Here is a 23,555-nt window from a genome sequence, read left to right as displayed (position 1 = left end):
AGGAGAGGGAAAAATTACAAAGGGGCCTGAGGAAACTTGGGGGTGATGAGTGTTTATTATCTCAATTGTGCCAATGGTTTCCCAGGTGTGTATATATATGTCAAAACTTACCAAGTTACATGTTTTGAATATATGAGGTTTATTGTATATCAGTCATATCTTTAAAAAGCTATTAAAATTTTTGAAAAGGAAAACCCACTGATCTTACAACATGTATCTGTTCAGAGCGTAGCTACCATTGGCAATACTTTAAACAGTGTCCATCTCGCTGTGGAGGCAGTACAGAAAACTGTGGATGAACATAAGAAAACCATGGACTTACTGAGGAGTGATATGGTAAGGAAATCTACAAATGCTGCAAGAAGTCAGCATTCTGCCTACCTTCTGTGTAACAGGAGCAATACCAGTTACCCATTTGTCTAAACAGACCCTACTAAGCACCTTGTTAAAAGATGTAATGTGTAAATTAAGCAGTTAAGGTGGGTAAAATTAAAAACTGAGTCTTCTACAAACATAGTGGAAGAAATAGTAAGATACAATAGTTCATGGGTTGAATGGGTAGGAACGAAAATGGAGAGGAAGGAAAGGAAAGTGTCACAGATATTAAGTGCTACATAACAAATCACCCTAAACTTTGTGGCTTAAAACAACATGTTGTTATTTCTATTTTGTGGGTTAGGAATTCGGGCAGAATGCAGCCATACGTATGACTTCAGCCTGCACCATGTGAAACAGAAGAATACCGCCATCCCACTGAACCCAGTCAACCCACAGAATCATGGGAAATAAATTGTTGTTTTAAGCCACAGAGTTTGGGGATGATATGTTATGAAGCAGCAGATAACTGAGACAGAAGCAAACCCCTGCAGTGCTCAAGAATTATTTCCAGATGTCTCTTAGTGTTATGTGGGTGTAAGCTATCTGCAGTCATTCAGAGGCCTTAATTCATCACCTAGTGGGTATTCTGCTCCATGAAAGATTTATGAAGGGTGAAAAAGATGGCACAGCCCTCACTGTCTTGCTGTCTCACTATATGTACGTGAGATCAGGACTATTCACTCACACAAAGGTTCCCTAGCGTCTCCACTAATTTCTAGGTCTATCCCACATGTTCTTCTCAAGCTTTAGAGTTTTGACTTTAAACCAGGCATTTGTACCCAGAAGACCCGGGCTATATTAGAGCTATAGAAAGGGGTGGGGGGGGGGGGGTTTCATTTCTTCAAAACCATTCCTCACTATTATTTAGTGGGGCTGACCCAGAGGAAAAAGCAGTGCTAGGTGTTCAGAAACTCCAGATTCTAGTTCCAACTCTGCTGCTGAGTAACTGGGGGATTCATAATAATAAAGATCCCTAACTCAGCAGTTCTTTTATTACTATTATTTTAATATCTGGAGCATTTTCTCAAAGTAATTAAATATTTTCCAAAATAACTTTTTTCCCTAACTCAAAACTTCATGCTGTAGAGAACCATGGAATTTTTTCTGCTTGGAGTTTTTTTTCTTCTCTCTTAACTTTTTTCTTTATTGTGCCTTTTGTTTCTTATAAAAGCAGGGTTGATAAAATATCTAGGATTTCAGGGAAAACAATTTATTTCCCCCAGTTGCATTCTATTATAATTAAATCTGCCACTTTTAAACTTTCATAGTTGCCAGTGGTAATCCTCCCACTGGCACATTATATACTGAGTTAAGTCATAGGTACAGATTCTGAAAGGTTAAGCCGTGCAAAGTTTTTCCACTAGAGGGAAAGAGGATATATAAACGCGTTATATACTTCAGTGTCTTCAAAGAGAGACCTGAGCAGTGGGAAGAGGATGGGAAAGGAAGGGTAACCTTCAGACATAAATCTTGGCATGTGCTGTTAAAACAGAAAAGCTAATTATGGTGCATGACTGGTTGTTGTATTCAGTGCCCAAGGCCAGTGATTACATGACTGGCTGCTCTTTGAATATACAAACCTCTTTAGTCCTGGGGAAATGATGACACTAGCCAAGTTCAGACTGAGTTCTCAGGCCCCTGGGAAGTTATAGTGATTCTACAGTTTCTCTGAGAGTACTGAAGGCAAATGGAGGGGAGGGAATGGAGAAGAGGAGGACTGGTTTCTGGGGAGTTCATCCCGTTCAGAGACTGAGAAACAGACTGGGGAGATCTCAGTTCGCTGAGGTGTCTGGGTGCTGCTGGTCCAGTCCACACTTTAGGCTGGCATCCCCAAAAGTATCTGGTGCCCTCAGGACCTAGCACAAGACTGGTCACCCTATAGGCTCCTGGGAACTACGTGTTGATTAATTGTGGATGCCCTCTTTAGGAAGGTAGAAAGTTTTGGGACCATCCCAGATGGTAATTACGTGCCTCTGCGAACTTCCATTCCTGTAAACAGAATCAGCACTTCTTGAAAGAGACCAGTGGAGGCAACCAGAGCAGTCCATCACCTTCAGCTACATCAGAACTGGACAATAAAACCCACAGTGAGAATTTGAAACAGGTACTTTTTGTCTCTGGCTTAACCCCCTGTGCCTGCAATGGACTCTGGGGTCCACTTGAATAGTTGGGCTCCGTGTTGGGGGGCCCCATCCCATGCATATATTTCCCTGCCTGAGAGTTGAGCAGGAGCAATGTGTGTTGCTATTTTTGGGGTCCAAAGTGTTATCCTGACTCTTCGTTGGCACTCTGCTTTTTTTCCCTGCATGTCAATTCAGTGGAGTAAATTCCTTTTCACATCTTGAAAGGCATAGAATAGCCAGATTATCCTGAAACTGTTTATGAAAAATAGAGATCTGAACAAGTTAACATAACAGAAAGCATTTTAGATGCTTTCTAAGACTATAGACAAGAAGAGGAAAAAGACTATTGACTTCAGAAATACATTAAAGAGAATAAAGGAAATCTTCACTAAGAATTCCTGTCCTGAGTTTAATGCCCTCTAAAACCTATAGTCATCATTCCTTTTTAAGTAGCAATCAGTACTAGAGGATGTCAATAAAAATAATTGAATCTTGTACTAAATAATGCACTACTTGTTATGGTTTTGCTACATGAGCCAATTCAGTAATTGGTATTGTTCCTAAGGTAGTTTTGTTCTGACAAATGAGGTTAATGGGTGTTTCAGTTAATAACCTAGCAAGCTTTCCTGCCAGCAGGTGAGGTAAACATTGGGAAATCAATTTCCAAGCTCTCAGCTTTCTGGAACCAGAGAGTGAATCATGTAGGTAGTCCCCCTTTCCTCCTCCTGTCTAGCTGAGGTCAAACAACTCCAGAGGGAGTAAACTCAGAGCAATTGAGAGTGGAGGGACAAAGCCAAGACAGACAATCAATGGTCTAAACCAGGAAAAGGAGTTTACTTTGGTAACATGACGTGGTAATGGTTGTTAGTGCTGCTGGCCTGCTTGTCTAATGGATGTCTTTAGCTGGATTCCGCAATTTGATTTATTTCCACTCCAGGATATCCTGTACCTTCACAACTCTTTAGAGGAGGTAAACAGTGCCCTAGTGGGGTACCACAGACAGAATGATCTTAAACTCAAGGGATTGAATGAGACAGTCAGGAACCTTACCCAGAGAGTCAACTTGATAGAAACAGATCTGGTTGCTATGAGCAAGGTAGAAAAGCAAGCGAACCTGTCCCTCAGCGTGGTAAGCCTCTTCAGTTCTTCTGTGATATGTTCTGTGCTGCAGTGTGTTTTGTCTGCATGTGGATGGCACTCCACAGACTTTTCAGCTGCAGTCTCCAGGCTTATTTGAGAGGCTACACCTGTGGACTATGCTCCATCCTGCCTCCTTTCATCTCCACACTGGCTCTGTGATGTGAATAGCATGAGTATAGTTAATTAACCCTGATCTGGGAAGAGAGATGCAGAGGGGCTCACTTGCTTGCCAAGGCTTCACCACAGGCTGACAGCAGAAATGACTAGCTGCCTATTATGTTACCAGAGACCCATCTGGTAGGGAAGCTCTGGTACATGTTTCCAAGAGAGGTCTTCTTGCTCTTTTTTCAGTTGTTAGGGGTGGGAGCAATGACAGTGACCATAAATGAAGAATCTTTTGCCCTTCCTTTAAGCCTGAACTTGGCTTTTCAGATTTATCCTGCTTTGTCTGCATGTTAGGGGGATCCTTTGGCATCTAATGTGAGAAAGCCATTTTAAAACAGACCAGGTCAGACCAGCTCCTTACCTAGAGAGATCATTGAGTCCATCCTCCCATTTTATGTGAGGAAACAGTGACCTGAGTTATTAGTGCTGGCAGACCATGTGGTTTACTGGTTTTCATGCTATTGTTAATAAAATGTGTGTTTTTTCCTATATTGTGCTGGGATCCATGTGGATTGATTTTTAATATCTGCAGGCCCCACCCTTAAAGATTTCATACAACAAAGACACAGGCATATGTGAAGAAATGGATACCTAAAATGGGGAGTTGTAGCATAAGTTCAAGTAAGTAGCAAAGCTAGAAGCAAGCCCACAAGTAAAGTTGAACTCCGGCACCTGCAAGGCAGGGTTTGAATCAGCTCTGTCTCAGTGGAGCCTTGGCGGCTTGGCATGGCTTCGAGAGTGTAGTCAGAAGACCTGTCCCCGCTCCTGCTTTATGAGTGCATGGGATTTACTATACAGCTGTGAGGATTAAAGGAGCCTTGTGTTATTTTACTTAATTTATTTTTTAATGTTTTTATTTTCTATTTATTTTTGAGAGAGAGAGCAGGGAGAGGCAGAGAGAGAGAGAGAGAGAGAGAGAGAATCCCAAGTAGGCTCTACTTGTCAGTGCAAAGCCTGACGCAGGGCTCAAACTCACAAACCATGAGATCATGACCTGAGCCAAAATCAAGAGTCAGATGTTTAATTGACTTGAGCCACCTAGGTGCCCTAAAGGAGCCTTATTTTAAAAAGCCCCTTTGAACTCAACTAAACTAAGTAGAGGCTAGGAATTTGGGGTGGTTTGATGAGTGTTAGGCCTTGAGGTTTTCAAGGCCAATTGTAAGAACTTGCTGCCCAGACTCCCCATACAGTCCCTCCCCCTCCACTTGATTTTTCTTGGAGAAAAATTGTTAATTGCACTGTGTCCTGTTGTTTGTTTCTTCCAACGGCATCATGCCTAGCTTGGCTCTGGGTATGAGTCCCATCACCTTCTGTACTTCAGATGTGTGAGAGTTTGTGAAGTGGTTTCAGCTTTGTGTCTCAGCAGCCTGTCTCCCTCTCTCCTCTCTCCCTCTCTCCTCTCCATTCTCCTACTGGTATTTCTGTTGAAAGTGTTCTGAGAACCTTTACGTTTGACTACTCCGTTTCAAAAGTGCTAGATGTTTAAGTTTTAATGTTTGCCTTTAATCTTACTGTTTTTACCCTTTAAGATGGATGATAGAGCTGCCACTCTGAAAAGAGAGTCCTTGCATCAAGGAATCAACAGAACATTAAAAGCCCAGAGCATAGAGGTAAATAACAGGGGGCTTATTTTGAAGTAAAAATAATGCATCAGCATCTTTGTGCTTTTGAGGGGCAGTTCAGTCGGTACAGTGTGCAATTCTTGATCTCGGGGTTGTGAGTTCAAGCCCTATGTTGCGGGTAGAGATTACTTAAAAACAAAACAAAACACAACAGCATCTTTGTGCATTTGAATGACTGTTTCTTTCTCAAAAGGAGTACTTTGGTTTCATTTGCTGAGACTTCAAGACAAAGTAATTACTAAATTAATAGTGAATAAGTGAGTACTTTGTCAGGCACCTACCCTGACAAACCCTTTTCGAGGAGCTGGGGTAACCACAGTGAGCAGGATAGACATGTGACCCTTATTCTGGTGGAGCTCAAAGTCCATCAGTCAGAAAATCATTACTACATAATTGAACACATAATTGACTGAGTATGATACATCCTACAAAGGAAAATTACAGGGTATGATGAGGGTGTTAACAGAGGTCAGGAAAGCTTCCCTAAGGAAAGAACTTTTAAGCTAAGACAATAAGTTATCTGTACTAATGACAGAGAACAGAGGCATAGGTCATCTAAAACTGGTGTCTAACCTAAACATTTATTTTTAGATTGCAGTCTCAATACATACATAGTCCATTTAAGCCTCAGCCAGTCCCTTTCACCTTGTACCTTCCTGGTTTTTTTGTTTTTTTGTTTTTTTTTTTAAGTTCTTCCCTGACACACTGTCAAGATAAGACAGTCTGTGATACGCTTTAATGTCCCAGGAAAAAGAGTTTATTTGCAACATTCTCTGTGATTAGAGTACTGTTCAAAACTATATGATCTGGGCTAAGATAAAGTAAAGGCAAGAAGATTGTGGCTGTGTGGCTAAAATACCATCTCAGATGCATATTGTGTTTGAGGAGCTCAAAGATATGAGCTCAGTTCAGAGGAAATGAACTTGGAAATGAACCATAGGACAGGCAGTTTTCAATGTAATATTGTGTATCTATATTTGTTCTTCCTTAACTGTTTCATATTGTCCAGATATATTAAAATTTTCATATTTTGTGAGCCAGGCTTTTGTTGCATTTTCTAACCTCTTCTGCAAAAATAAATAAATAAAAATACCACACCTGGTGAATGACAAGAAAAATTGAAGATCCAGATATAAATGTTGAACGCAGAAAGTAACAGGTGGTTAGTGCTAGAAACTAGTGATTTTGGCAACAGTTCATATATATTTTTTTTTTCTAGGAGAGAGAGAGAGACACAGCGTGAGCAGGGGAGGGTCAGAGAGAGAGGGAGACACAGACTCCGAAACAGGCTCCAGGCTCTGAGCTGGCAGTCAGCACAGAGCCCGACGCGGGGCTCGAACCCACGAACTGCGAGATCATGACCTGAGCGAAAGTCGGACGCTTAACAACTAAGCCACCCAGGCGCCCCTCAACAGTTCATATTTTAACAATAAACGTCAGAATCACATAAACATCAGAATTGTGCACATTTTTTGCCTAAATTTCCTGGTTTTGCTTTCAGACCCTTTTTGTTTTTAACTGTCATCCCAGTGCATTGGTCCCTCTGTCCTATTTCATTTAAGCATCCTAACCAGATATAATTTCTCTTTAATTTCTTCATAAATTCTTCAAGTATTTAGTACCTAGCTTTAGTCATCGTGTCCATATATTAGCCCCTTAATAAAGGGGTGATCTTCTATATAATTATTAGAATAGAAATGAAGGTCAGAGAAATAATTGAATTAAAAACACACACACAAACACACACACATACACACACACACACACAGAATGAGTCCGTGTTCTGACTGAACACAGGATCAGGACCTATCACACTAGCCTAAGCAGTTAGAAAAGCCTAAGCCTTGGGGCGCCTGGGTGCCTCAGTAAGTTGAGCATCCGACTCTTGATTTCGGTTCAGGTCATGATCCTAAGGTCATAGGACCGAGCCCTGCGTCAGGCTCCGTGCTGAGCGTGGAGCCTGCTTAGGATTCTCTCTTTCTCTCTTTCCTTCTCCCTCTGTCCCATTCCCCCTCTCCCACGCTGTGCTCTCTCTCTCCCTCTTTTAAATTAAGAAAATATTTATATAAAAAACCTAAGCCTTGTAGAAAACAGACTTCTGTCTTTTTATAATTAAATGTATTTTTTTTGTATGTCACTCTCGATCATCCTGGAAATGAGGGATGAGGGAAGGGTGTAGGGAAAAACTTTTTTAAAAAATATAAGTAAGTAAACTTGGTATTAGAAATTTTATAGCCCTATGGCTCCTGCCACCAGTTGAGCCCTCAAGGGCGTGGAAGGGGGAGAAAAGGAAAAGCCAGGGTTGGTTGCCTTTTTTTCTTTTTTTTTTTTTTTAAGATGATAAGAGCATAAAACTCTACCTAAAGTTGTCTAGTCACAAGGTAAAGTAAGATATTCAGGAATTATTTAGTGTGAAATAGCTCCTAGAAAATAATATCTACTCATTTAGGAAATGGGTGTTGCATGGGCACCTGAGCAAGGGTACTATTTCCTTTACTGCTGACACACGCCTGCCTTCCCCCGTCAGCCAAATGTTCACCGTGAATCTCACATTCCCTGTCGCATAATGTCCCCTTAATGGTCTAGTCTCAAATCCAGCCAGGCCCTCATCAACTCAGTACCAAAGGTATCTCTAATATTTGTTGATTCATTCCTTCATTACCTTTAATAGGGAACCTACTGGAGTCAAGCACTACCTGCTAAATAGGCTCTGGGAATATAATGAAGAATCAGATAAAGTCTTCGTTCCACCTTAAGCCTTCTGTGATCTTTATTTTGGGCAGAAAGAAGATAGTTCAGATTCTCAAGTATCCAAGCTCAGAGAGAAACTGCAGCTGATCGGTGCTCTCACAAACAAACCTGAGAGCAACAGGCCTCCAAACACCACCGACAAAGGTGAGATACTCAGGGCTGGCTTCTGCATATTTCACGCAGGCTTGGGCAGCTCGCCTCCCACACAGGGAGTGGGGACAGGTGTTCCAGCAGGACTGATCAGACCGAGGGAATGATGCCTGAGTGCACCGAGATGAAGATGATACACTTTGGTTTCATTTAGGAAAAAACCATTTTGTACATGATTTGTATTCCAGTCTATTAAGGAAAGAATGGGTAATGTTTAGCTTGAAATAGACTTCTCCATGCTGTCTGCATCCAATTATGGGCAAAAATGTAGCTGTCATAGTATATATTAAACCAGCCCTAAATGTTGTTTATGGGAGTCTTTTCATTACTCTAAGTGCATAAAATTTACTTAAAAATAAATATTAGTCCTTCTGAAAAACCATTAGCAAATAATGATGGGATCATTGAGTTGGAAAGGCCATTGGCTTTAGGGACATACCTAATCAATATCAGCAGATGCCTCGAGGACATAACTTTTTAAAGCACTGGACTGGATTGGCTTTGACCCTTCCCCTCCCCCCCATGAATATTTTTCACTTTGGGGAAAGCATTACAACTTCTCTTACTCTCTTTTGGGTGGGGGAACAAACAGTCTACAGTGGGAGGCCTTATCCTAACATCATGCTACATACTCGTGCAATAGCCCTCTTTCAGCACCAGCCGATCTGGTGGCACATACCCCGGATCAGGCGCATGGTTGGCTCCTGGGATATCAGATATCCAATGCTGTTCTCACTTGCAGCTTAAACCCTTAGCATCTAAACCTATATAAAGCTAACTTGTACTAGAAGAGCTTCCCGTGGGACCACAGCTTAAACCTTAATGTTATATGAGACTGGTTGATCTTCACTTACCCACACGACATATCCCAACCCATGCCTGTAACTTCACATGGTCACTGTGCTACTTGGTACATATGTAACTGCCCTAAAAGGTGACCATTAGTACTGGTTTATTTTGGTATAGATTTGATAATACTATAAAATGATTTGTGTTTGTTACAGAGCAAGTACAGAGTTTCACATCAAAGCCATCAGCATGGTCAGAATTTCCACAGTCTCCTGGAGCTCACATTGAGAAAACTGCCCAGCTAAGACCTGTTGCCCTACCAGGAATCTCTAGCATCAAAGGTAAATGTTTATACTATCGAGTAATAGGGGAAATGTTCAAAGCTATAACCTTTTCATTTTTTTAACTTCTAAGAAAAAGAATCATACTTAACATTGAGCACTTCCTGTGAGCTAGATACTTGATAGGACATGCATTATATTATATAATCCTTTTAACAATCCTGAGAACATAAATATTCATGTATTCTGCCCATTTTATTGATAGGGAAACTGCCTAAGTCCACACAGCAAATAACAGGCTGATGCAAAATTCACACCGAGGCAGTGTGACGCCAAAGTTTGCACTCTCAACCAATCCACAATATAGTCTTCATTCATTCAGGGAGTGCCTAATTAGACCCAGTGCTAAGCAGTAAAAATACAGTGTAAGACATGATCTACTTTCCTCCAGGATGTGTCAGTCTAGTGGAGAAGGCAAACAGGCAACTATGATACCCTGGGATAGCAAAATACAAGCTGACCCTGTTTGCGAAGGCCCTCTAAAAATGAGGGGTCCTCTGGCTGAACCAGCAAGATAAACATTAGTAAGAAGGATATGATTCATAGAAAAAAATGTGTCTGCCTTGCTTCCAACAGTGTGCACTATTCTTCATGTTCAGTCTCCAGATTTTGCATTCACTAACTGCCTGGAAAATCACTCATTCCTGTCCACCTACCTTTGCCTGGCTCTCCACCCTAGCTTAGATACCATTCCACCAGGAAACATTTTCTTACCTCCCAGGACTGGATTAGGTTCTTCCTGCTCTTTTATAATATCTTGTGTTTGCCCCTGTTTAGCACATGTCACTGTGTTGTAATTTCCTGGGGAGATAGAAAATTGGCTTTACTCCCAGTCTCTAGCATAAGGCCCGGTACACGTGAATATTTGTTACGTGACTGAGTTATCTACAGGCTACAATTAATGTTAAAGCATAGAAGACTTAAATTTCTATTGCCATATAAATGCATTACTTTTTTCTCTTATCTCCAGGCTTTTTTCTCTCTGCCTTCTGGGGAGACAGAAGAATGTTAAATTGTGTTTACTGGCAACACAGGTGCCTTCTCCCACTCTGCATTTATTACATCAAGAATTGATGAGAATGCATGGAGGAAAGACTGTTAGAGCAGATTGAGAAATAGCCACCTTAACATTTGTACTTCAGTCCCTAACATAGGCCTTACATACTTTGGATGACTACACTTTTGAAATGACCCGAAGCAGCAATAGGATTTTTATTTGAATACTGCTGCCAAGTGCATAGCACATTTTATAAACTCATACCCCATATGCACAAAAAGACACATTTTCCAGCTAGCCACTTGGTGGCAGCCATTGAGAACAAGCGTCCCACCTGCTTTTCTGGGTTTGAGAGCTTTTGAGACTCTTGAGCTGCTACGCTGGGGCTGTCTCAGGAGTGAAAGCAGAGCCTTCTTCAGAAGCTTGGCTGCAGAACTCCTTGATGGAGGGGATGCACTGCTTCCCCTCCCTTGAGGCCGTTCCTCCTAAGTACCAAACAGCAAGGGGCCTATAGAATCCAAGTGTGGAGCTGGCTACATGAAGAGAGGAAGTGATTGAGGAAGACTTTTAAAGAAACCTTAGCCTCCTGACTGTCTCTTGATATTAGACTAAATCTAAGTCATTCTGTGGAGACACAATCAACTCCTTTTAAAATACTATGTGAATAATCAGCCCTCCTAAGTGTTCATTATGGGACCGTTGAGAAAATACCAGAAGAGACTATTGATAGAAACTTTCCAATCCTATTGGCTCAAATAATATCTTGGAAATAAAAAAGATGCTACAGATCAACTGGTGATAGTGGTCTCTCTCTCAGCTGGGGGGAAAGAGAGAGAGCACATGTGCCTGATGCTTTATATATACTATATCGCTTTTAAAGAGATCTGTAGCCCTCTGGTTCTTTTTTCTTTTTTTTAATTGACATATATTTCATAGTACCATAGTATTCACGCTTTTAAAATGTATAATCTAGTGGTTTTTAGCATATTCACACGTTATATAATCATCACCATTATCTTATTCTCCAGAAGAAACCCTGTACCCGTTAAATACTCACTCTCTATTCCCCCACCCCTAAGACCCTGGCAACCACTAATCTTTCAACCAAAATCTTTGGATTTGCCTGTGCTGGTGTTTCATATAAATAGAATCATATGATCCATGGCCTTGTATATGCTTCTTTCACTTAGCCTGTTTTCAGGGTCCATTATGTTGTAGCATGTAGCAGTATTTCATGCCTTTTTATGGCTGAATAATATTCCATTGTATGTATAACACTACATTTTATCCATTCATCAGCTGATGGACATTTGAATTGTTTCTACCTTTTGGCTCTTAGGAATAATGCAGCTGTGAACATTCATGTACAAGTTTTTGTGTGGGCATATGTTTTCATTTCTTTTGAGTATATACCTAGGAATGGAATTGCTGGGTCATAGTAACTCTGTTTAACTAACAATATGCCAGAGTCTGTTTTACAGGCTCAGCTCCTATCATTAGCTCTTGAGGCCTCTGCAGTCCTTTTTACCTGTTCAACATAAGAGTAAAGTCTGGAAAATCTATAAGGAAGGCCTTGGACAGAGAGAAAGCCCAGCCCACTCTTTCTCCTGTGATTATCTGTCACTGCTTCTATTTTGGAAGGATAGTGCCATTCAGTAGTTCCTCTCATTCGTAAAGGATGAAGAATTGTCTTTCTGTTTAGTGAGATACTAAACTTTATCTTTTGGAAACAAAGTCTGCAAAATAGGTTTTCTTTTGTGCTTTGGATTCAGTTGAGGCTACTTATTAAACTATTAAGTAAATTTGGGGCATCTGGGTGGCCCAGTCAGTTAAGTGTCTGACTCTTGATTTTGGCTCAGGTCATCATCTCACAGTTCATGCGTTCAAGCCCCGCATCAGGCTCTGTGCTGACAGGGAAGAGCTTTTTGGGGATCTTTTCTCTCCCTCTGTCCCTGCCCCTCTCCTGCATGCACACACCCACGCACACAAACACTCTCTCAAAAATTAGTAAACTTTAAAATAAACTAATTAGGGGCACCTGGGTGGCTCGGTTGGTTAAGAGGCTGACTTTGGCTCAGGTCACGATCTCATGGTTCGTGGGTTCAAGCCTCACATTGGGCTCTGTGCTGACGGCTAGCTCAGCCTGGAGCCTGCTTCAGATTTTGTATCTCCCTTTCTCTCTGATCCTTCCCTGCTCATACTGTCTCTCTCTCTCTCTCAGAAATAAATAAAACATTTTTAAAAATTTAAATAAAAATAAAATAAACTATTTAAATTAAACAAACTGTTAAGTAAATGTAGCTATATGTATGTATAGACATACATATTTTCTGTAATTCCTTTTTAACAGATCTTCAGGATTTATTCCACAAGACTGGCCAGAACATGGATGGGAAGCTGACCTACCAGGACATCTGGAACTCCTTGGGCTCTGCTGTGCCAGGACTAGATACTTTGAAGGAGTTTGATTCTGATGGTGATGGAAGATATTCATTCCTGGAGCTAAGGGTAGCTTTAGGTGTCTAGTCTCATCAGGCTTTTTTAGATATACACCCAGGACTACCTAATATCTACTCACCTAACAAGAACAACTGTTTTACTTACCCATCAATCCTCCAATCCTCCAAACTACTGTAGCAGACACATTGCCACCTTTTAACTTGTTTGAAAAAGCTATAAAAAGTTATTTTTTTTTTAAAAAAAAAGAAGGCCGTTTTACTTATGTGATACTCAGAAATCCCTCATTTCCTAAAACTGATTAAGATCTTAATTTCAAACTTGCCAGAGAAAAGTCAAGCCCTCTTTTTTTTCCTCTTTCCTTTTTTTTTTTTTTAGGGAAGGAGACCTTATCTTTTAAAACGGGAAAATGTATATATAGAGAGAATAAGCCACCTTTTATATTTCACATAAATTTGCCTTAAATTAGCTGCACTTTATACAGGCTCAGAAAATGTCTTTCCTTTAAAAGGTAGACCTTTTCTGTTTGTAAATATTTAAAATGAAAAAGAATTGTGCATATTTTATGGGAAGTAGGAAGAATGGTTTGAAACAGGATGTAAACAAATGACTTGTTATTAACCACTGAAACTATGTCCCTGTCTCCTTACGGTGCTGCCGCGGGGTTTGGCCCGGAAGCTGAGGAGTAGATTGGGGAGGTGACACCGTAGGACAGTGCTGCCCCCAGGGTCAGGAAAATAATATTCTGGGTCTTTGTTCCTGTCCCCTCAGCTAATCCCAGCCTCTGAACCAGAGAAGTCTTGTTGGGGTTCTTTTTCTCACTTTGAATCCTGTTATCCAGTGGGGAGCTACGTTTTCCCCACTGAGTGAGCTAGATTATCTTCACTCACCCACCTAAGTCCATCCTCAAGCTAGAGCTGACCGCCACCTCTGACGCGGTCTCCATTCTGAGGGGCAGGGCAGCACTCTTCCGCTCACTGTCACAGCCTGGCTACCCAGGAGGAGCTTTAGAGGATAGCTTTGCTCCTCATTTTGACCCAGGAAGGTCCTTGAGATTTTACCTGGAGGCTTACTAAGAAGAACCTCATGTTCCTCTGTGGCCTGAGGCCAAAGAAGCCTACTGCAGCACATGAAATCCTGTTTCCCTTAACAGTTGTCAGCTCAGAAGTAGCTAGAGGGGCTCTGTCCAGAGGATGCCGAACCATGTGGAGCAGGCCTGTACCGGGGGCTTCATGTGGTGGTAGCAAGTTTCTTCGGATCTCATAACAAGCAAGTGCAATACTTCTCCCATTGAATACTTCTGTAGGCCCCCAGAAAAGTGGGAAAGGTCCCCAGACCGGAAGGAATTACACCTGTGTGTGTGCTGTGCTATATGAAGAGGCAGGCTTTGGACAACACAAAAGGAGAAACTTTGTGAAACTTAAGTGGTGCCGTAGGCCACATCAGGGAGAAACTGGAGCTTTCACGGCATAGACTTCTTTAGTAGAGCTCATTTCTATTTTAACTTTATCCAAGTTGCCCTGTTACCCATGGATGCAGTCGGGCATTTTAGGGCTGGGTTTTTTCCTTATATGATGTTCAGTTTAACCTTGATTTTTTTTCTAAAAATATTAAAATTTAGTTAAAGCAGGATGAAGTCTTTTCCCGTGAATGTGTCTGCTTACCTCACAATGGCTTGTGCTTCTCTCTTTTGGAAAAAACAAAAAAAACAAACACAAAAAAACCTTTCCCTTGCCCATCTGAGCTATTTCACTTTCTTGGGAAGGTTAAAATATAGTATAAAACTAGCCTGGCACTTTAGGTACCTTGAAGATAACTCTTTTTCTTCTGGCTGCCTTCCATGCCCACCCCCTTTTTAAATATATATACCCTTACAGATTTTGTAACAACCAAATAAAATTCTAGCAATAAATTGAATTATACTGCTATATTTGTATATACTGTACCATAAATAGTATGTCTGTACCTGGAAGGTATTTTTTTGAGAACTGATTTATATGAAATACACTTGAGGGTAATGTAGCTTGTCCTTTTTAGTTTTAAATTCTTATTCATAGGCAGATACGTTTGAGGGCACTTTAACTCTTTGTTGCCTATACTTTTCTTTAGTAGCAGATAGCTATACCTGGAGAAGTCAGTTTTGTTTTCCAGTTGGTCACCCGTCCCTCCCACCCCCAGCTTGTCTGGCTAGCTAGCACTGTCCCGGAGCCAGCAGTATGTGCGTCTTCCCTGCCACATCGGTGGAAGGGTTTCTGCTTCACCCTCAGACTGAATCCCTTTACTGTAACTGCTGCCCTGTCTCTTGGGCTGACCCAGGGCTTGTTGAGCTCTTTTGTTCCAAGTTGGTCAGATTCACTGGCTTAAGAGTTTTATAAGCCACTCACTCAGTGTTAATTTGGGAGTTTCATTTGTAAGTTGTCCTAACTTCTCCAGCCTGGGACTTCTGAGCTGTAGTCAAGCCACATCTGCCTCATCTCAGGGGAAGATTGGGTTTTGGTTTCTGTTTCAGATACTTTTAACTTTTTACTCTGGCAGCTCCTACTGCTGCTGCTTTCCTAAGTTACCCAAAGCACTGCTTCTTGGCCCTTTTTTTCTTTTGCCTTACTATCTGGGATAATGTTTACTTAGCCTCCCTATAAATCAGAGGACCAAAAAGGTATTCTAGGAAGAGAAGAATCAAAGGAGTAGAGAACCTGGCTTAGGGATGACTGTAGTGTCATCCATCCTAAGGGCAGAGAGGGACTTGGCACTTAGAAACGTGTCTGATACAGCAAAGCTAAAGGGGACACCCTTCACCTGCCACCGACTACTTTTCCTTCCATTGGTGTTTCCTCACGTTACGTTGCTTTGCTGGGCGTACCTGTTGTCCCTCACTTCCACCACTGGTCTTGCTCGTCACAGTTGAAGACTTTGACTGTGATGGGCTCATACTCCTAATGGCCTGCTGTTGAGTTGTTTTAAGTGACAGCTTTTGTTTGCTACACACCTCATTGGCTTACGAACACCAGCTAGATGTGGTTCCTTCTTTCATATCCAAACCAGAACACATTTGGGTATTCCTGAGACTTTTATTATAGAGTGTGTATTGTTTGTTATACGAACCTAACCTACCTTGTTGTTTTCTCATATTAAGAAATGTAAATCTACTTTGCTTTAGTGGAGCTATTTTGGTACTGTATAAGCAATTTTGGTTCTATGTAGGGAGTGAATTCAAGGTCTCTGACTTAAGCTTTGCTTATTTCATATCAGTAATACAGCTATTTTAATTTATCTAAATAAAACATTTCCTTTTTCTCCCACTGTGTCTGTGACTAAAGGTCCCCCTCCCCTCTGACCTTCAATTACTAAGAAAAGAAATGTGCTTTGATCCCTATTTTTATAGACTCCCTCCTCCCAAAAGCAACAACTAACAGATGGGAAAGAGTGTGCATTAAGAATGGCAGAGTCCGGCCTAAAGAAGTGAAGGCTCCTGCTTGGGCATCTTCACTTCAATAGGGGGTTGTGGGGGGAGCGGTGAGGGAGAAGTGAGGCCCTTCCCTTCTCTGTATCAGCCAAGGTCGTCTTACGTCTCCATTGCTGTTTTCTGTTTGGGGGTTTTCTGGTTCTTGGGAGTCATTTTTTAAAGATTCAGTGGAAGAGCATGTTTACAAGGAATGTTCCACTGCTTTCTGAAGGGAAGGGGGTGGAAGAAATCCATTCTAAGAGAGGGGTCATATAGGGGCTGGGGCTTTTTCATACACTGAGAAAAATAAGCTCTACATGTTTGCTAGGGTCCTAGGATTACACACACAGAAGCAAACATACACAATTGAAGGCCCTTCCCTTCAGGGAAGACTACAGAAAGCTTAGCTCTTTTACACATATGGTGAGATGATTCCCTCATTCCTCAAGTGAAGGTAAATTTTTATATCCTAGGGGAGAGTTGGGCCTTCTTATATTTAAAGTAGAACCAGGATGCCTGGGTGGCTCAGTCGGTTAGGCATCCAACTCCGACTTGGGTCATAATCTCATGGTTTGTGACTTCAAGCCCTGCATTGCACTCGCTGCTATCACCACAGAGCCCTCTTCAAATCCTCTGTCCTTCCTCCGCTCCTTCCCCATTCACACTCTGAAAAATAAATATTAAAACATAACTTTTAAGATTTGAGAAAAAAGATATATTTTGTGTGTAATTTTAGGGGGTTTAATGAGCAGTCCTAAACCAATCCATAGACCAAGTTAATCACACTCTACAGTCATGCACACAATCATTTGCCAAATATTTTCTAACGAGACATCATTAGGGTAGGGACACTATGGGGTATGCTGAGAAGGCTTCAAGATCTTTGATGCCAGGAAGATGTAAATTTAAGACCTGGCTTTGCAACAGAAAAACGATATGCCAGATGTTCTTGGAACCAAGAGGATTATGATGTCTATTTGGCAGTTTTCTTGTATGAGAAGTGACAACACAACCATAACTCAATGCATCATCAATATTAATAACGCAGTTGAGCCAGCAATGCAGCGTGGCTCGTGGATTTCATGATGACTTGTCTGTGACAAGGCCACTGTGAATCGCCATAACTCATACCCCCTCAGCAGCTGTCACTCACGACAGCTGAACTTAATATCCCACAGCACAGCAGTGTCTTTGGATACCTAGCCCAGGGCCTGGCATGCATTTTTGGTCTTAAATACTGAATAGGATGTTGAGTTCATGTGTATCGATCCAGTGTGTCTCCCCACAGCCAGCCCTCTTGTTCCCGCTTGTGGTTTGGTGACCTTCAGCTAGGTTTGCAAAGTGCCTCCATCAAACAGGGGAAGGACATTGCCCTCCTAAAGACAAATGAGACACAAGGGAGCTTTGGACTTTTTTTAGTCTTTAATAATGTGACATCCAGATGAGTTCTGGCCTCTGTGTCAGTACCAACTCCCTGAGGTTAGCTCTATTTTCCTGCTCTGCCCCTCTGCCCCTCCTCAGTGAGAGGAGGCTACAATTCTGAAGCAAAAGGCTTGGCACTGAAGCAGTGGTCTCCATGGGCCATAGTGGGGAGGGAATGGAAGTGGACATTCCTTTCAGGACAGGTGTCCAAAGGGTAGGAGACCGAGTGGTTCAGCATTGGGGGCAGATTGCACAGGGAAAGGGCAAAGGGCACCTCCTGAAAGATCGGCACCGGGAGCGGGGAGCTGGTCCGGGACTGCAGCACTGGGGAAGGTAAGGGCTCCTGCGGGACCAGCTGCAGTGCAGGTTGCGGGAGTGCAGGGGCCTCCTCCATGGGGCTGCTGTCTTGGGCAGCAGAGCTCCTGCGCCCAGGGATGTCCAATTCCCACAGAGGACCTAAATTCTGGACCTCAGTCTTGGTCTTGGTGACAGCAGGGGGAGGGCCCGTGTTGATGGCTGTGTTCATGCCATAATGCCGACGCTTGTTAATCCAGTACAACAGGGGGCTATAGGTGAACGTGGCGGCTCTCATCACCTCCACCCACTCATGGGCACGCTCTTCCCGTCGCAACTTCTTCCTCCAGTGCAGAAAGAGAATGCAGCCACCGGTTGCCACAGAACACAGCCCCAGGATTCCAAAGTACAATGAGACCCACACTAAGGCAATAAGAAAGAAAAAGAGGCAAGCTGGCTGATAGCTCTAATCTGGGGCCTGAGCTGTTTCTCATTCTTTTCCTTAGCCCTTTCATCAGTTATCCCATCCACTCAACCACTATCTGTTCCTCCCGTCCCTCCTCATTGACTTGTCTCATCATTCTCTTATTCTGTCAATGCTAGATTTCCAGGGAGCTTAAGGGGCCACCTTGAGTCCTTACCAGATAAGGAAAGTTAGGTCTAGAGGGGGCATGACCTGCCCAGGCTTGGTCAAGCCTCTGATTCGCCACCCTGGACCCATCCAATCCATCAGATTGAGAAGCCTTACCAAAGGCAAGGCCCATCAAGGAAGTAAAAGTTTATCAGTTGATGGGGACACCAGTATCCCATCCCATTCCACCGTATCCCTTACCCATTCAGTTGTGATGGCCCTAGGGTATTCACCCCCCTCTGGTTCAGCAGAGAAACATGGTCTCTGCCCTCAATCCTTAGTTTTCTAGAGGAAACGATATCCTAACTGCTTTTCACTCCTCCATGCGGGCAGCCATCACCCTGTCCATGTAAAAGATCTACCCTGAGTGCCTGCCCCAAACTAAGGGCACAAAGCGAGGGGCAGGGACTGAAGGGGGGCATTTACCACTAGGGAGGCTCAGGTCTTCCCGCTGCGAATCCATAAGGTCGAGCCTTGGTACCCAGCTGATGGCTCTGGGGAGAGGGAGCTCACCTACCCATCTGCCCAGCCAATAGGAGTCCCTGTAATGCTCAGCCTCATTGTTCCCTAAAGGTGAGGTCACTGGGTTCTGAGCATTAAACATTCTAGGGGCAGGGCTTGTGAAGTCTTGGGTTAACAGAAGGAAAAGGACTCTAATCCAATGGTGTCACATAGGTATGGTGTATCTCTTCTGCCAAGGACTGACCCACCCACTGAATTTTCCACCCCCTACCCCTATGGTGAACAGAACCCCCCAGGAAAGGAGCCCCCGGTCTCTCAAGGGTCTATCCATGTTGCTGGGCTTTAAGAGACAGTTGATGGATACCTGTTGAAACCTGCTCAAGGGAACTAAGTGATCAATGCCTCAGTCCTTGGCTCATACAATTTATCTTTTATTTAGTTACCTTCAACAAGTGTTAGCCAATGTTTCCTGAGCATCAGGGCCTGTGGGAACTCCTCCACCATCCGGCCCTACATGTCAGCCTCACCTTCCTCCCTATCCTTTACTACCTTCCCCCTCTGACCAGGCCAGACTCTATTCAAGACCCTGCCTGTTCACATCTCCAGACATTTGCTCATAACGCTCTTCCACCTAGGAGTGCCCTCTCCACTTCCTCCCTGACTGAACACCTACTTACCCTTCAAGGCTCAGCTCAGCCCCCCGACTCCGTGACAGTTGTTTCTGTTGGCTTCCCAGAATCCCATCATCTCCAGTTTGAAGGGACTTTGAGAGCTGGGTAGTCCAATTCCTGTCATGCTTAAGGTCTGGAGGTAGACCTCCTCTACCCAGCAGCCAAAGCTGCAGGACTCACCTGAATCAGGGACTTGCCACACCTCCCATGGCAGCTCAGTCAGAAAGCCCTTCCCTAATGAAGCCCAAGTCAGCCTCCCTGCAGGTACACCCGTGGGCCTAGCTCAGCTTCTTGGCACCATTCAATTACTTCCTTCTTTAGGGTCCCCTGGCACGTGACTACTCAGCACAGATTTCCCTCCAGGTTCCGCTTGCCCTTGGGTCTCCTATCTCACTCACTCCTGCTTTTCATTCTCTTTGCTCATTTCTTCTCTTGTCCCTGATCTCTAAATGTCAACGTGCCCCAGGGCTCAATCTTCAGCCCTCTGTCTACATTCATTCCCTCAGTGATCTCATCCACACTTGTGGTTTTAAATATTATACACGCACTGACTGACAACTCACACTTTATTTATCTCCAGCCCAAACTGCTCCCCAGGACTTTGGACTCATTCACCTAAGAGCCTGGTTGACATGCCTACCATTACAGGGATTAAGTCTACTAAGGTATCTTAAACTAACATGCCCCAAAACAAACTTCTGATCATCCTTCCTCCAAAACCTACCCTAGCCTTCCTCCTCTCCGTAAATGACAACTCTGTCCTTCCAGTTGTTCAGACCAAAAGCCTATAAGCCACCCTGGACTCCTTTTATTCTCTCATGGCCGCATTCGCTCCATAAACACAATCATTAGGCCTTGCCTTCAACACACATCCAGAATGTGACCACTTACCCATCACTATCACTTCTTTCTAAGCACCTTCCCTCCCCCACTCTGAGTACTGGTTCCTGTAGGGTGCCCAGCCATCCCATTTGCCCTGGACTGAGGAGGTTTCCAGGACAGAGGATTTTTGGAGCTAAAACCAGGAAAGTCTCAGGTAAACTACAACAAACTGATCACCCTTGGGAGAATTTCCATCCTTGCCGCACCCCTCCCCCAACACGCCCTGTATTTCACCAGCAACCAGAATGAGCCTTTAAGAAAGTAGATTAAAGTGGGGGGCCAGGGTGGCTGGGTCATTTAAGTGTCCAACTTCGGCTCAGCTCATGATCTTACAGTTCGTGGGTTCGAGCCCCGCATTGGGCTCTGTGCTGAACGCTTGCTCAGAGCCTGGAGATTCTGTGTCTTCTCTCTCTGTCCCTCCTTACTCACGCTCTGTCTCACTCTATCTCTCAAAAATAAATAAATGTATAAAAAAAGTAGATTAAAAAAAAGTGGAGCATGTTACTTCTCTGCTCAAAACCTACACTGACTCTCCATCATGCTCAGAATAAACAATGTCCTCAACCAAGGTCTATAGAGCCCTAAGTGATCTAACCACCCTTACCTCTTCAAATAAGAACCTCCTTGCTGTTCCACAAGTAGGGCAGGCATGCTCCTATATCAAAGGCTTTGCACTTGCTGTTCCCTCTGCCTGGAAGGCTCTTCTCCCAGATATCCATACAGATGATTCCTTCATTTCAGTCAACTCTCTGCACAAGTGTCCACTTATCTCTATTTCTCTTAGCCTGTTTTGTTTTTCTGCATAGCATGTATCATCACCTAACATTACAATTGACCCTTGAACAATATGGGGGTTAGGGACGATGATCCCCTCCCTGCACCATTGAAAATCCATGTGCAACTTTTGACTCCCCCCAAACTTTACTAATAGCCTACTGTTGACCAAAAGCTTTACCAATAACATCAGCATTAGATTAACACATATTTTGTAAATGTAGTAATATACCATATTCTTACACATAAAGTGAGCTAAGAAAATGTTAAGGAAATCATAAGAGAAAACACATTTACAGTTTTGTAAAAAATCCACAAGTAAGTGGACCTGCACAATTCAAACCCATATCATTCAAGGGTGAACTATTTATTTTTTGTCTCTTACCCCTCTAGAATGTTACCCCGCTCCATGAATAAGTGTAAACAAGGAAATAACTACCTAAGAATTTCAGATAGTCAGAATTGCTATGAAGAGAATAAAATAAAGTAGTTGGATAAAGAATATAAAGGGGTAGGGGACATCAAGAAAAGTCCCTCTGAGATGCTGACTTGTGAACTGAGCCATAAATGATGAGAAGGGAGCCTCATGCAGATCAAAGCAGAGGAATCAGCCGGTGCAAGGATCCTGAGGCAGGTATAGGTCAGCACATTTGAAGGACTTACTAATCTCAAAGTCTACCACATTATTCCAGCACAGGTCAGGGCCTAGGGCCAATCTCCATGAGTATAGGTTAGACTGTAAAGAGTTGAAGATCATGTCCCTGCCCCCAGAGGAGTCCACCAGTCAGCAAGGGGTTCTACCAGGTAAGACCCAGACAGGAAAGACTTCCACGAAGGCAAACTGATCAGTGCCATCATACGTGGCTTTTTCCAGGGCTGGCCCTGTGCTGGAAGCAGGTGAGACATAGAGATGTTGATGTCATTATCCAAGACCTCAGGAGCTCCCACTTGGTTCAACAGGATGAAGAAGATTGTGGTGGAGCACCTGGGTGGCTCAGTCAGCTAAGCCTCCCACTCTTGATCTCAGCCCAAGTCAGGATCTTATGGTTTGTGAGACTGAGCCCAGCATCAGGCTCTGCACTGACAGTGGGGAGCCTGCTTGGGATTCTCTCTTCTTCTCTCTCTGTCCCTTCACACTTATTCACACTCTCTGTCTCAAAATAAGTAAACTTTAAAAATGAAGAAGATGGTATTGGGTCAAGAGAGAGGAAAGAAAGAGCATTCCAGGGTGCCAGGGTGGCTCAATCGGTTAAGCATCAGGTCATGGTCTTGCCTTTCGAGAGTTCAAGCCCTGCTTTGGTCTCTGTGCTGACAGTGCAGAGCCTGCTTGGGATTCTCTCTCTCCCTCTCTCTCTGCCCCTCTCCCGCCTGCTCTGTCTCTCTCAAAATGAATAAACTTAAAAAATAATAATAAAAAGAAAGAGCATTCCAAGGATCAAAAACAGCCAAAATAAAGATTTGTCAGGGACAGACCGAGGCATCTCTTTAGGGAGAAGGGTAGTTCAGTTTGGCTGGCATTCAAAGTGGATGTCAGGAAGCACAGGGAGACAAGGCTCCAGAGGCAGCTGACATCTTGCAGAGTTCAGTCCTTGGGTAGAACTTAGACAAGTCTCTTAATGACTCTCAGCCTCAGTGTCTCCATTGGTAAAATGAGGAAAATGCCTGCCTCACAGTGTATGAAGCAGTTGGTGTTCTGCACACAAAAACACCCAGTAAAGAGACGCTGTTCCTGTGATTATAGCTGATGAAAGGGCGTTGGATGCTGAAGGACAACTACTGTGGAGAATGCCAAAAGAATCTGAAAGGGAGCAAGCTCCATGAGGACCGGGAGCAGGTGCGAGCGGCTCTCAAGAGGAGACGTGGAGTGCAGACTGCTGGACCTGAGAGGGAGGGCGTGGAGCCCGGCGGGCTCCAGGGAGGAGGCGGGCCGTGGCGCTCGGAGCAGCGGGCCGAGCGGCGAGCCCCCTCCTCCCCGCTGCGCCTCACCTAGCCCGCCCGAAGCCCGGAACCTTGTGCGCGCGGAACCTCGGTGCAGGACCCGGAGCACAGAGGACCCGGAGCGCG

At 43.5% G+C, this 23,555-nt stretch overlaps 2 protein-coding genes across 4 annotated transcripts in view; one reads left to right on the top strand and one right to left on the bottom strand.

Annotated features, from left to right (window-relative positions):
• Positions 1–16,207, top strand: part of EFCAB14 (EF-hand calcium binding domain 14) — a 39,995-nt gene extending 23,788 nt beyond the window's left edge. Inside the window, exons 5-11 of one of the 2 annotated variants that reach the window (XM_039224524.1) lie at positions 226–336; positions 2,378–2,482; positions 3,439–3,630; positions 5,336–5,416; positions 8,212–8,323; positions 9,334–9,459; positions 12,807–16,207. In XM_039224524.1, the coding sequence (XP_039080455.1) occupies positions 226–336; positions 2,378–2,482; positions 3,439–3,630; positions 5,336–5,416; positions 8,212–8,323; positions 9,334–9,459; positions 12,807–12,982 (903 nt within the window). In that variant the 3' untranslated portion in view covers positions 12,983–16,207. The remainder of the gene's footprint in view (positions 1–225; positions 337–2,377; positions 2,483–3,438; positions 3,631–5,335; positions 5,417–8,211; positions 8,324–9,333; positions 9,460–12,806) is intronic. The other variant, XM_039224525.1, reaches the window with a different exon arrangement.
• A 1,547-nt stretch (positions 16,208–17,754) lies between these two features.
• TEX38 (testis expressed 38) lies at positions 17,755–19,240 on the bottom strand. 2 transcript variants are annotated; one of them, XM_039224530.1, is made up of 3 exons: positions 19,129–19,196; positions 18,904–19,043; positions 17,755–18,494 (listed from the first exon to the last, which is right to left on the bottom strand). In XM_039224530.1, the coding sequence occupies exons 2-3, from the start codon at positions 18,905–18,907 to the stop codon at positions 17,887–17,889; spliced, it is 612 nt and encodes a 203-aa protein (XP_039080461.1). In that variant the 5' UTR covers positions 18,908–19,043; positions 19,129–19,196; the 3' UTR covers positions 17,755–17,886. The 2 variants fall into 2 exon arrangements, with proteins under 2 accessions (XP_039080461.1, XP_039080460.1); XM_039224529.1 differs by lacking the exon at positions 18,904–19,043 and having other exon boundaries at positions 19,129–19,240.
• Positions 19,241–23,555: the final 4,315 nt, after the last annotated feature.

Source organism: Hyaena hyaena, unplaced genomic scaffold, assembly GCF_003009895.1.
Source record: "Hyaena hyaena isolate Hyena2069 unplaced genomic scaffold, ASM300989v1 scaffold_1675, whole genome shotgun sequence".
Lineage (NCBI taxonomy): Eukaryota > Metazoa > Chordata > Mammalia > Carnivora > Hyaenidae > Hyaena > Hyaena hyaena.
Note: the sequence above shows the minus strand (reverse complement) of the source record. Positions and strands in the feature narration are given on the sequence as shown.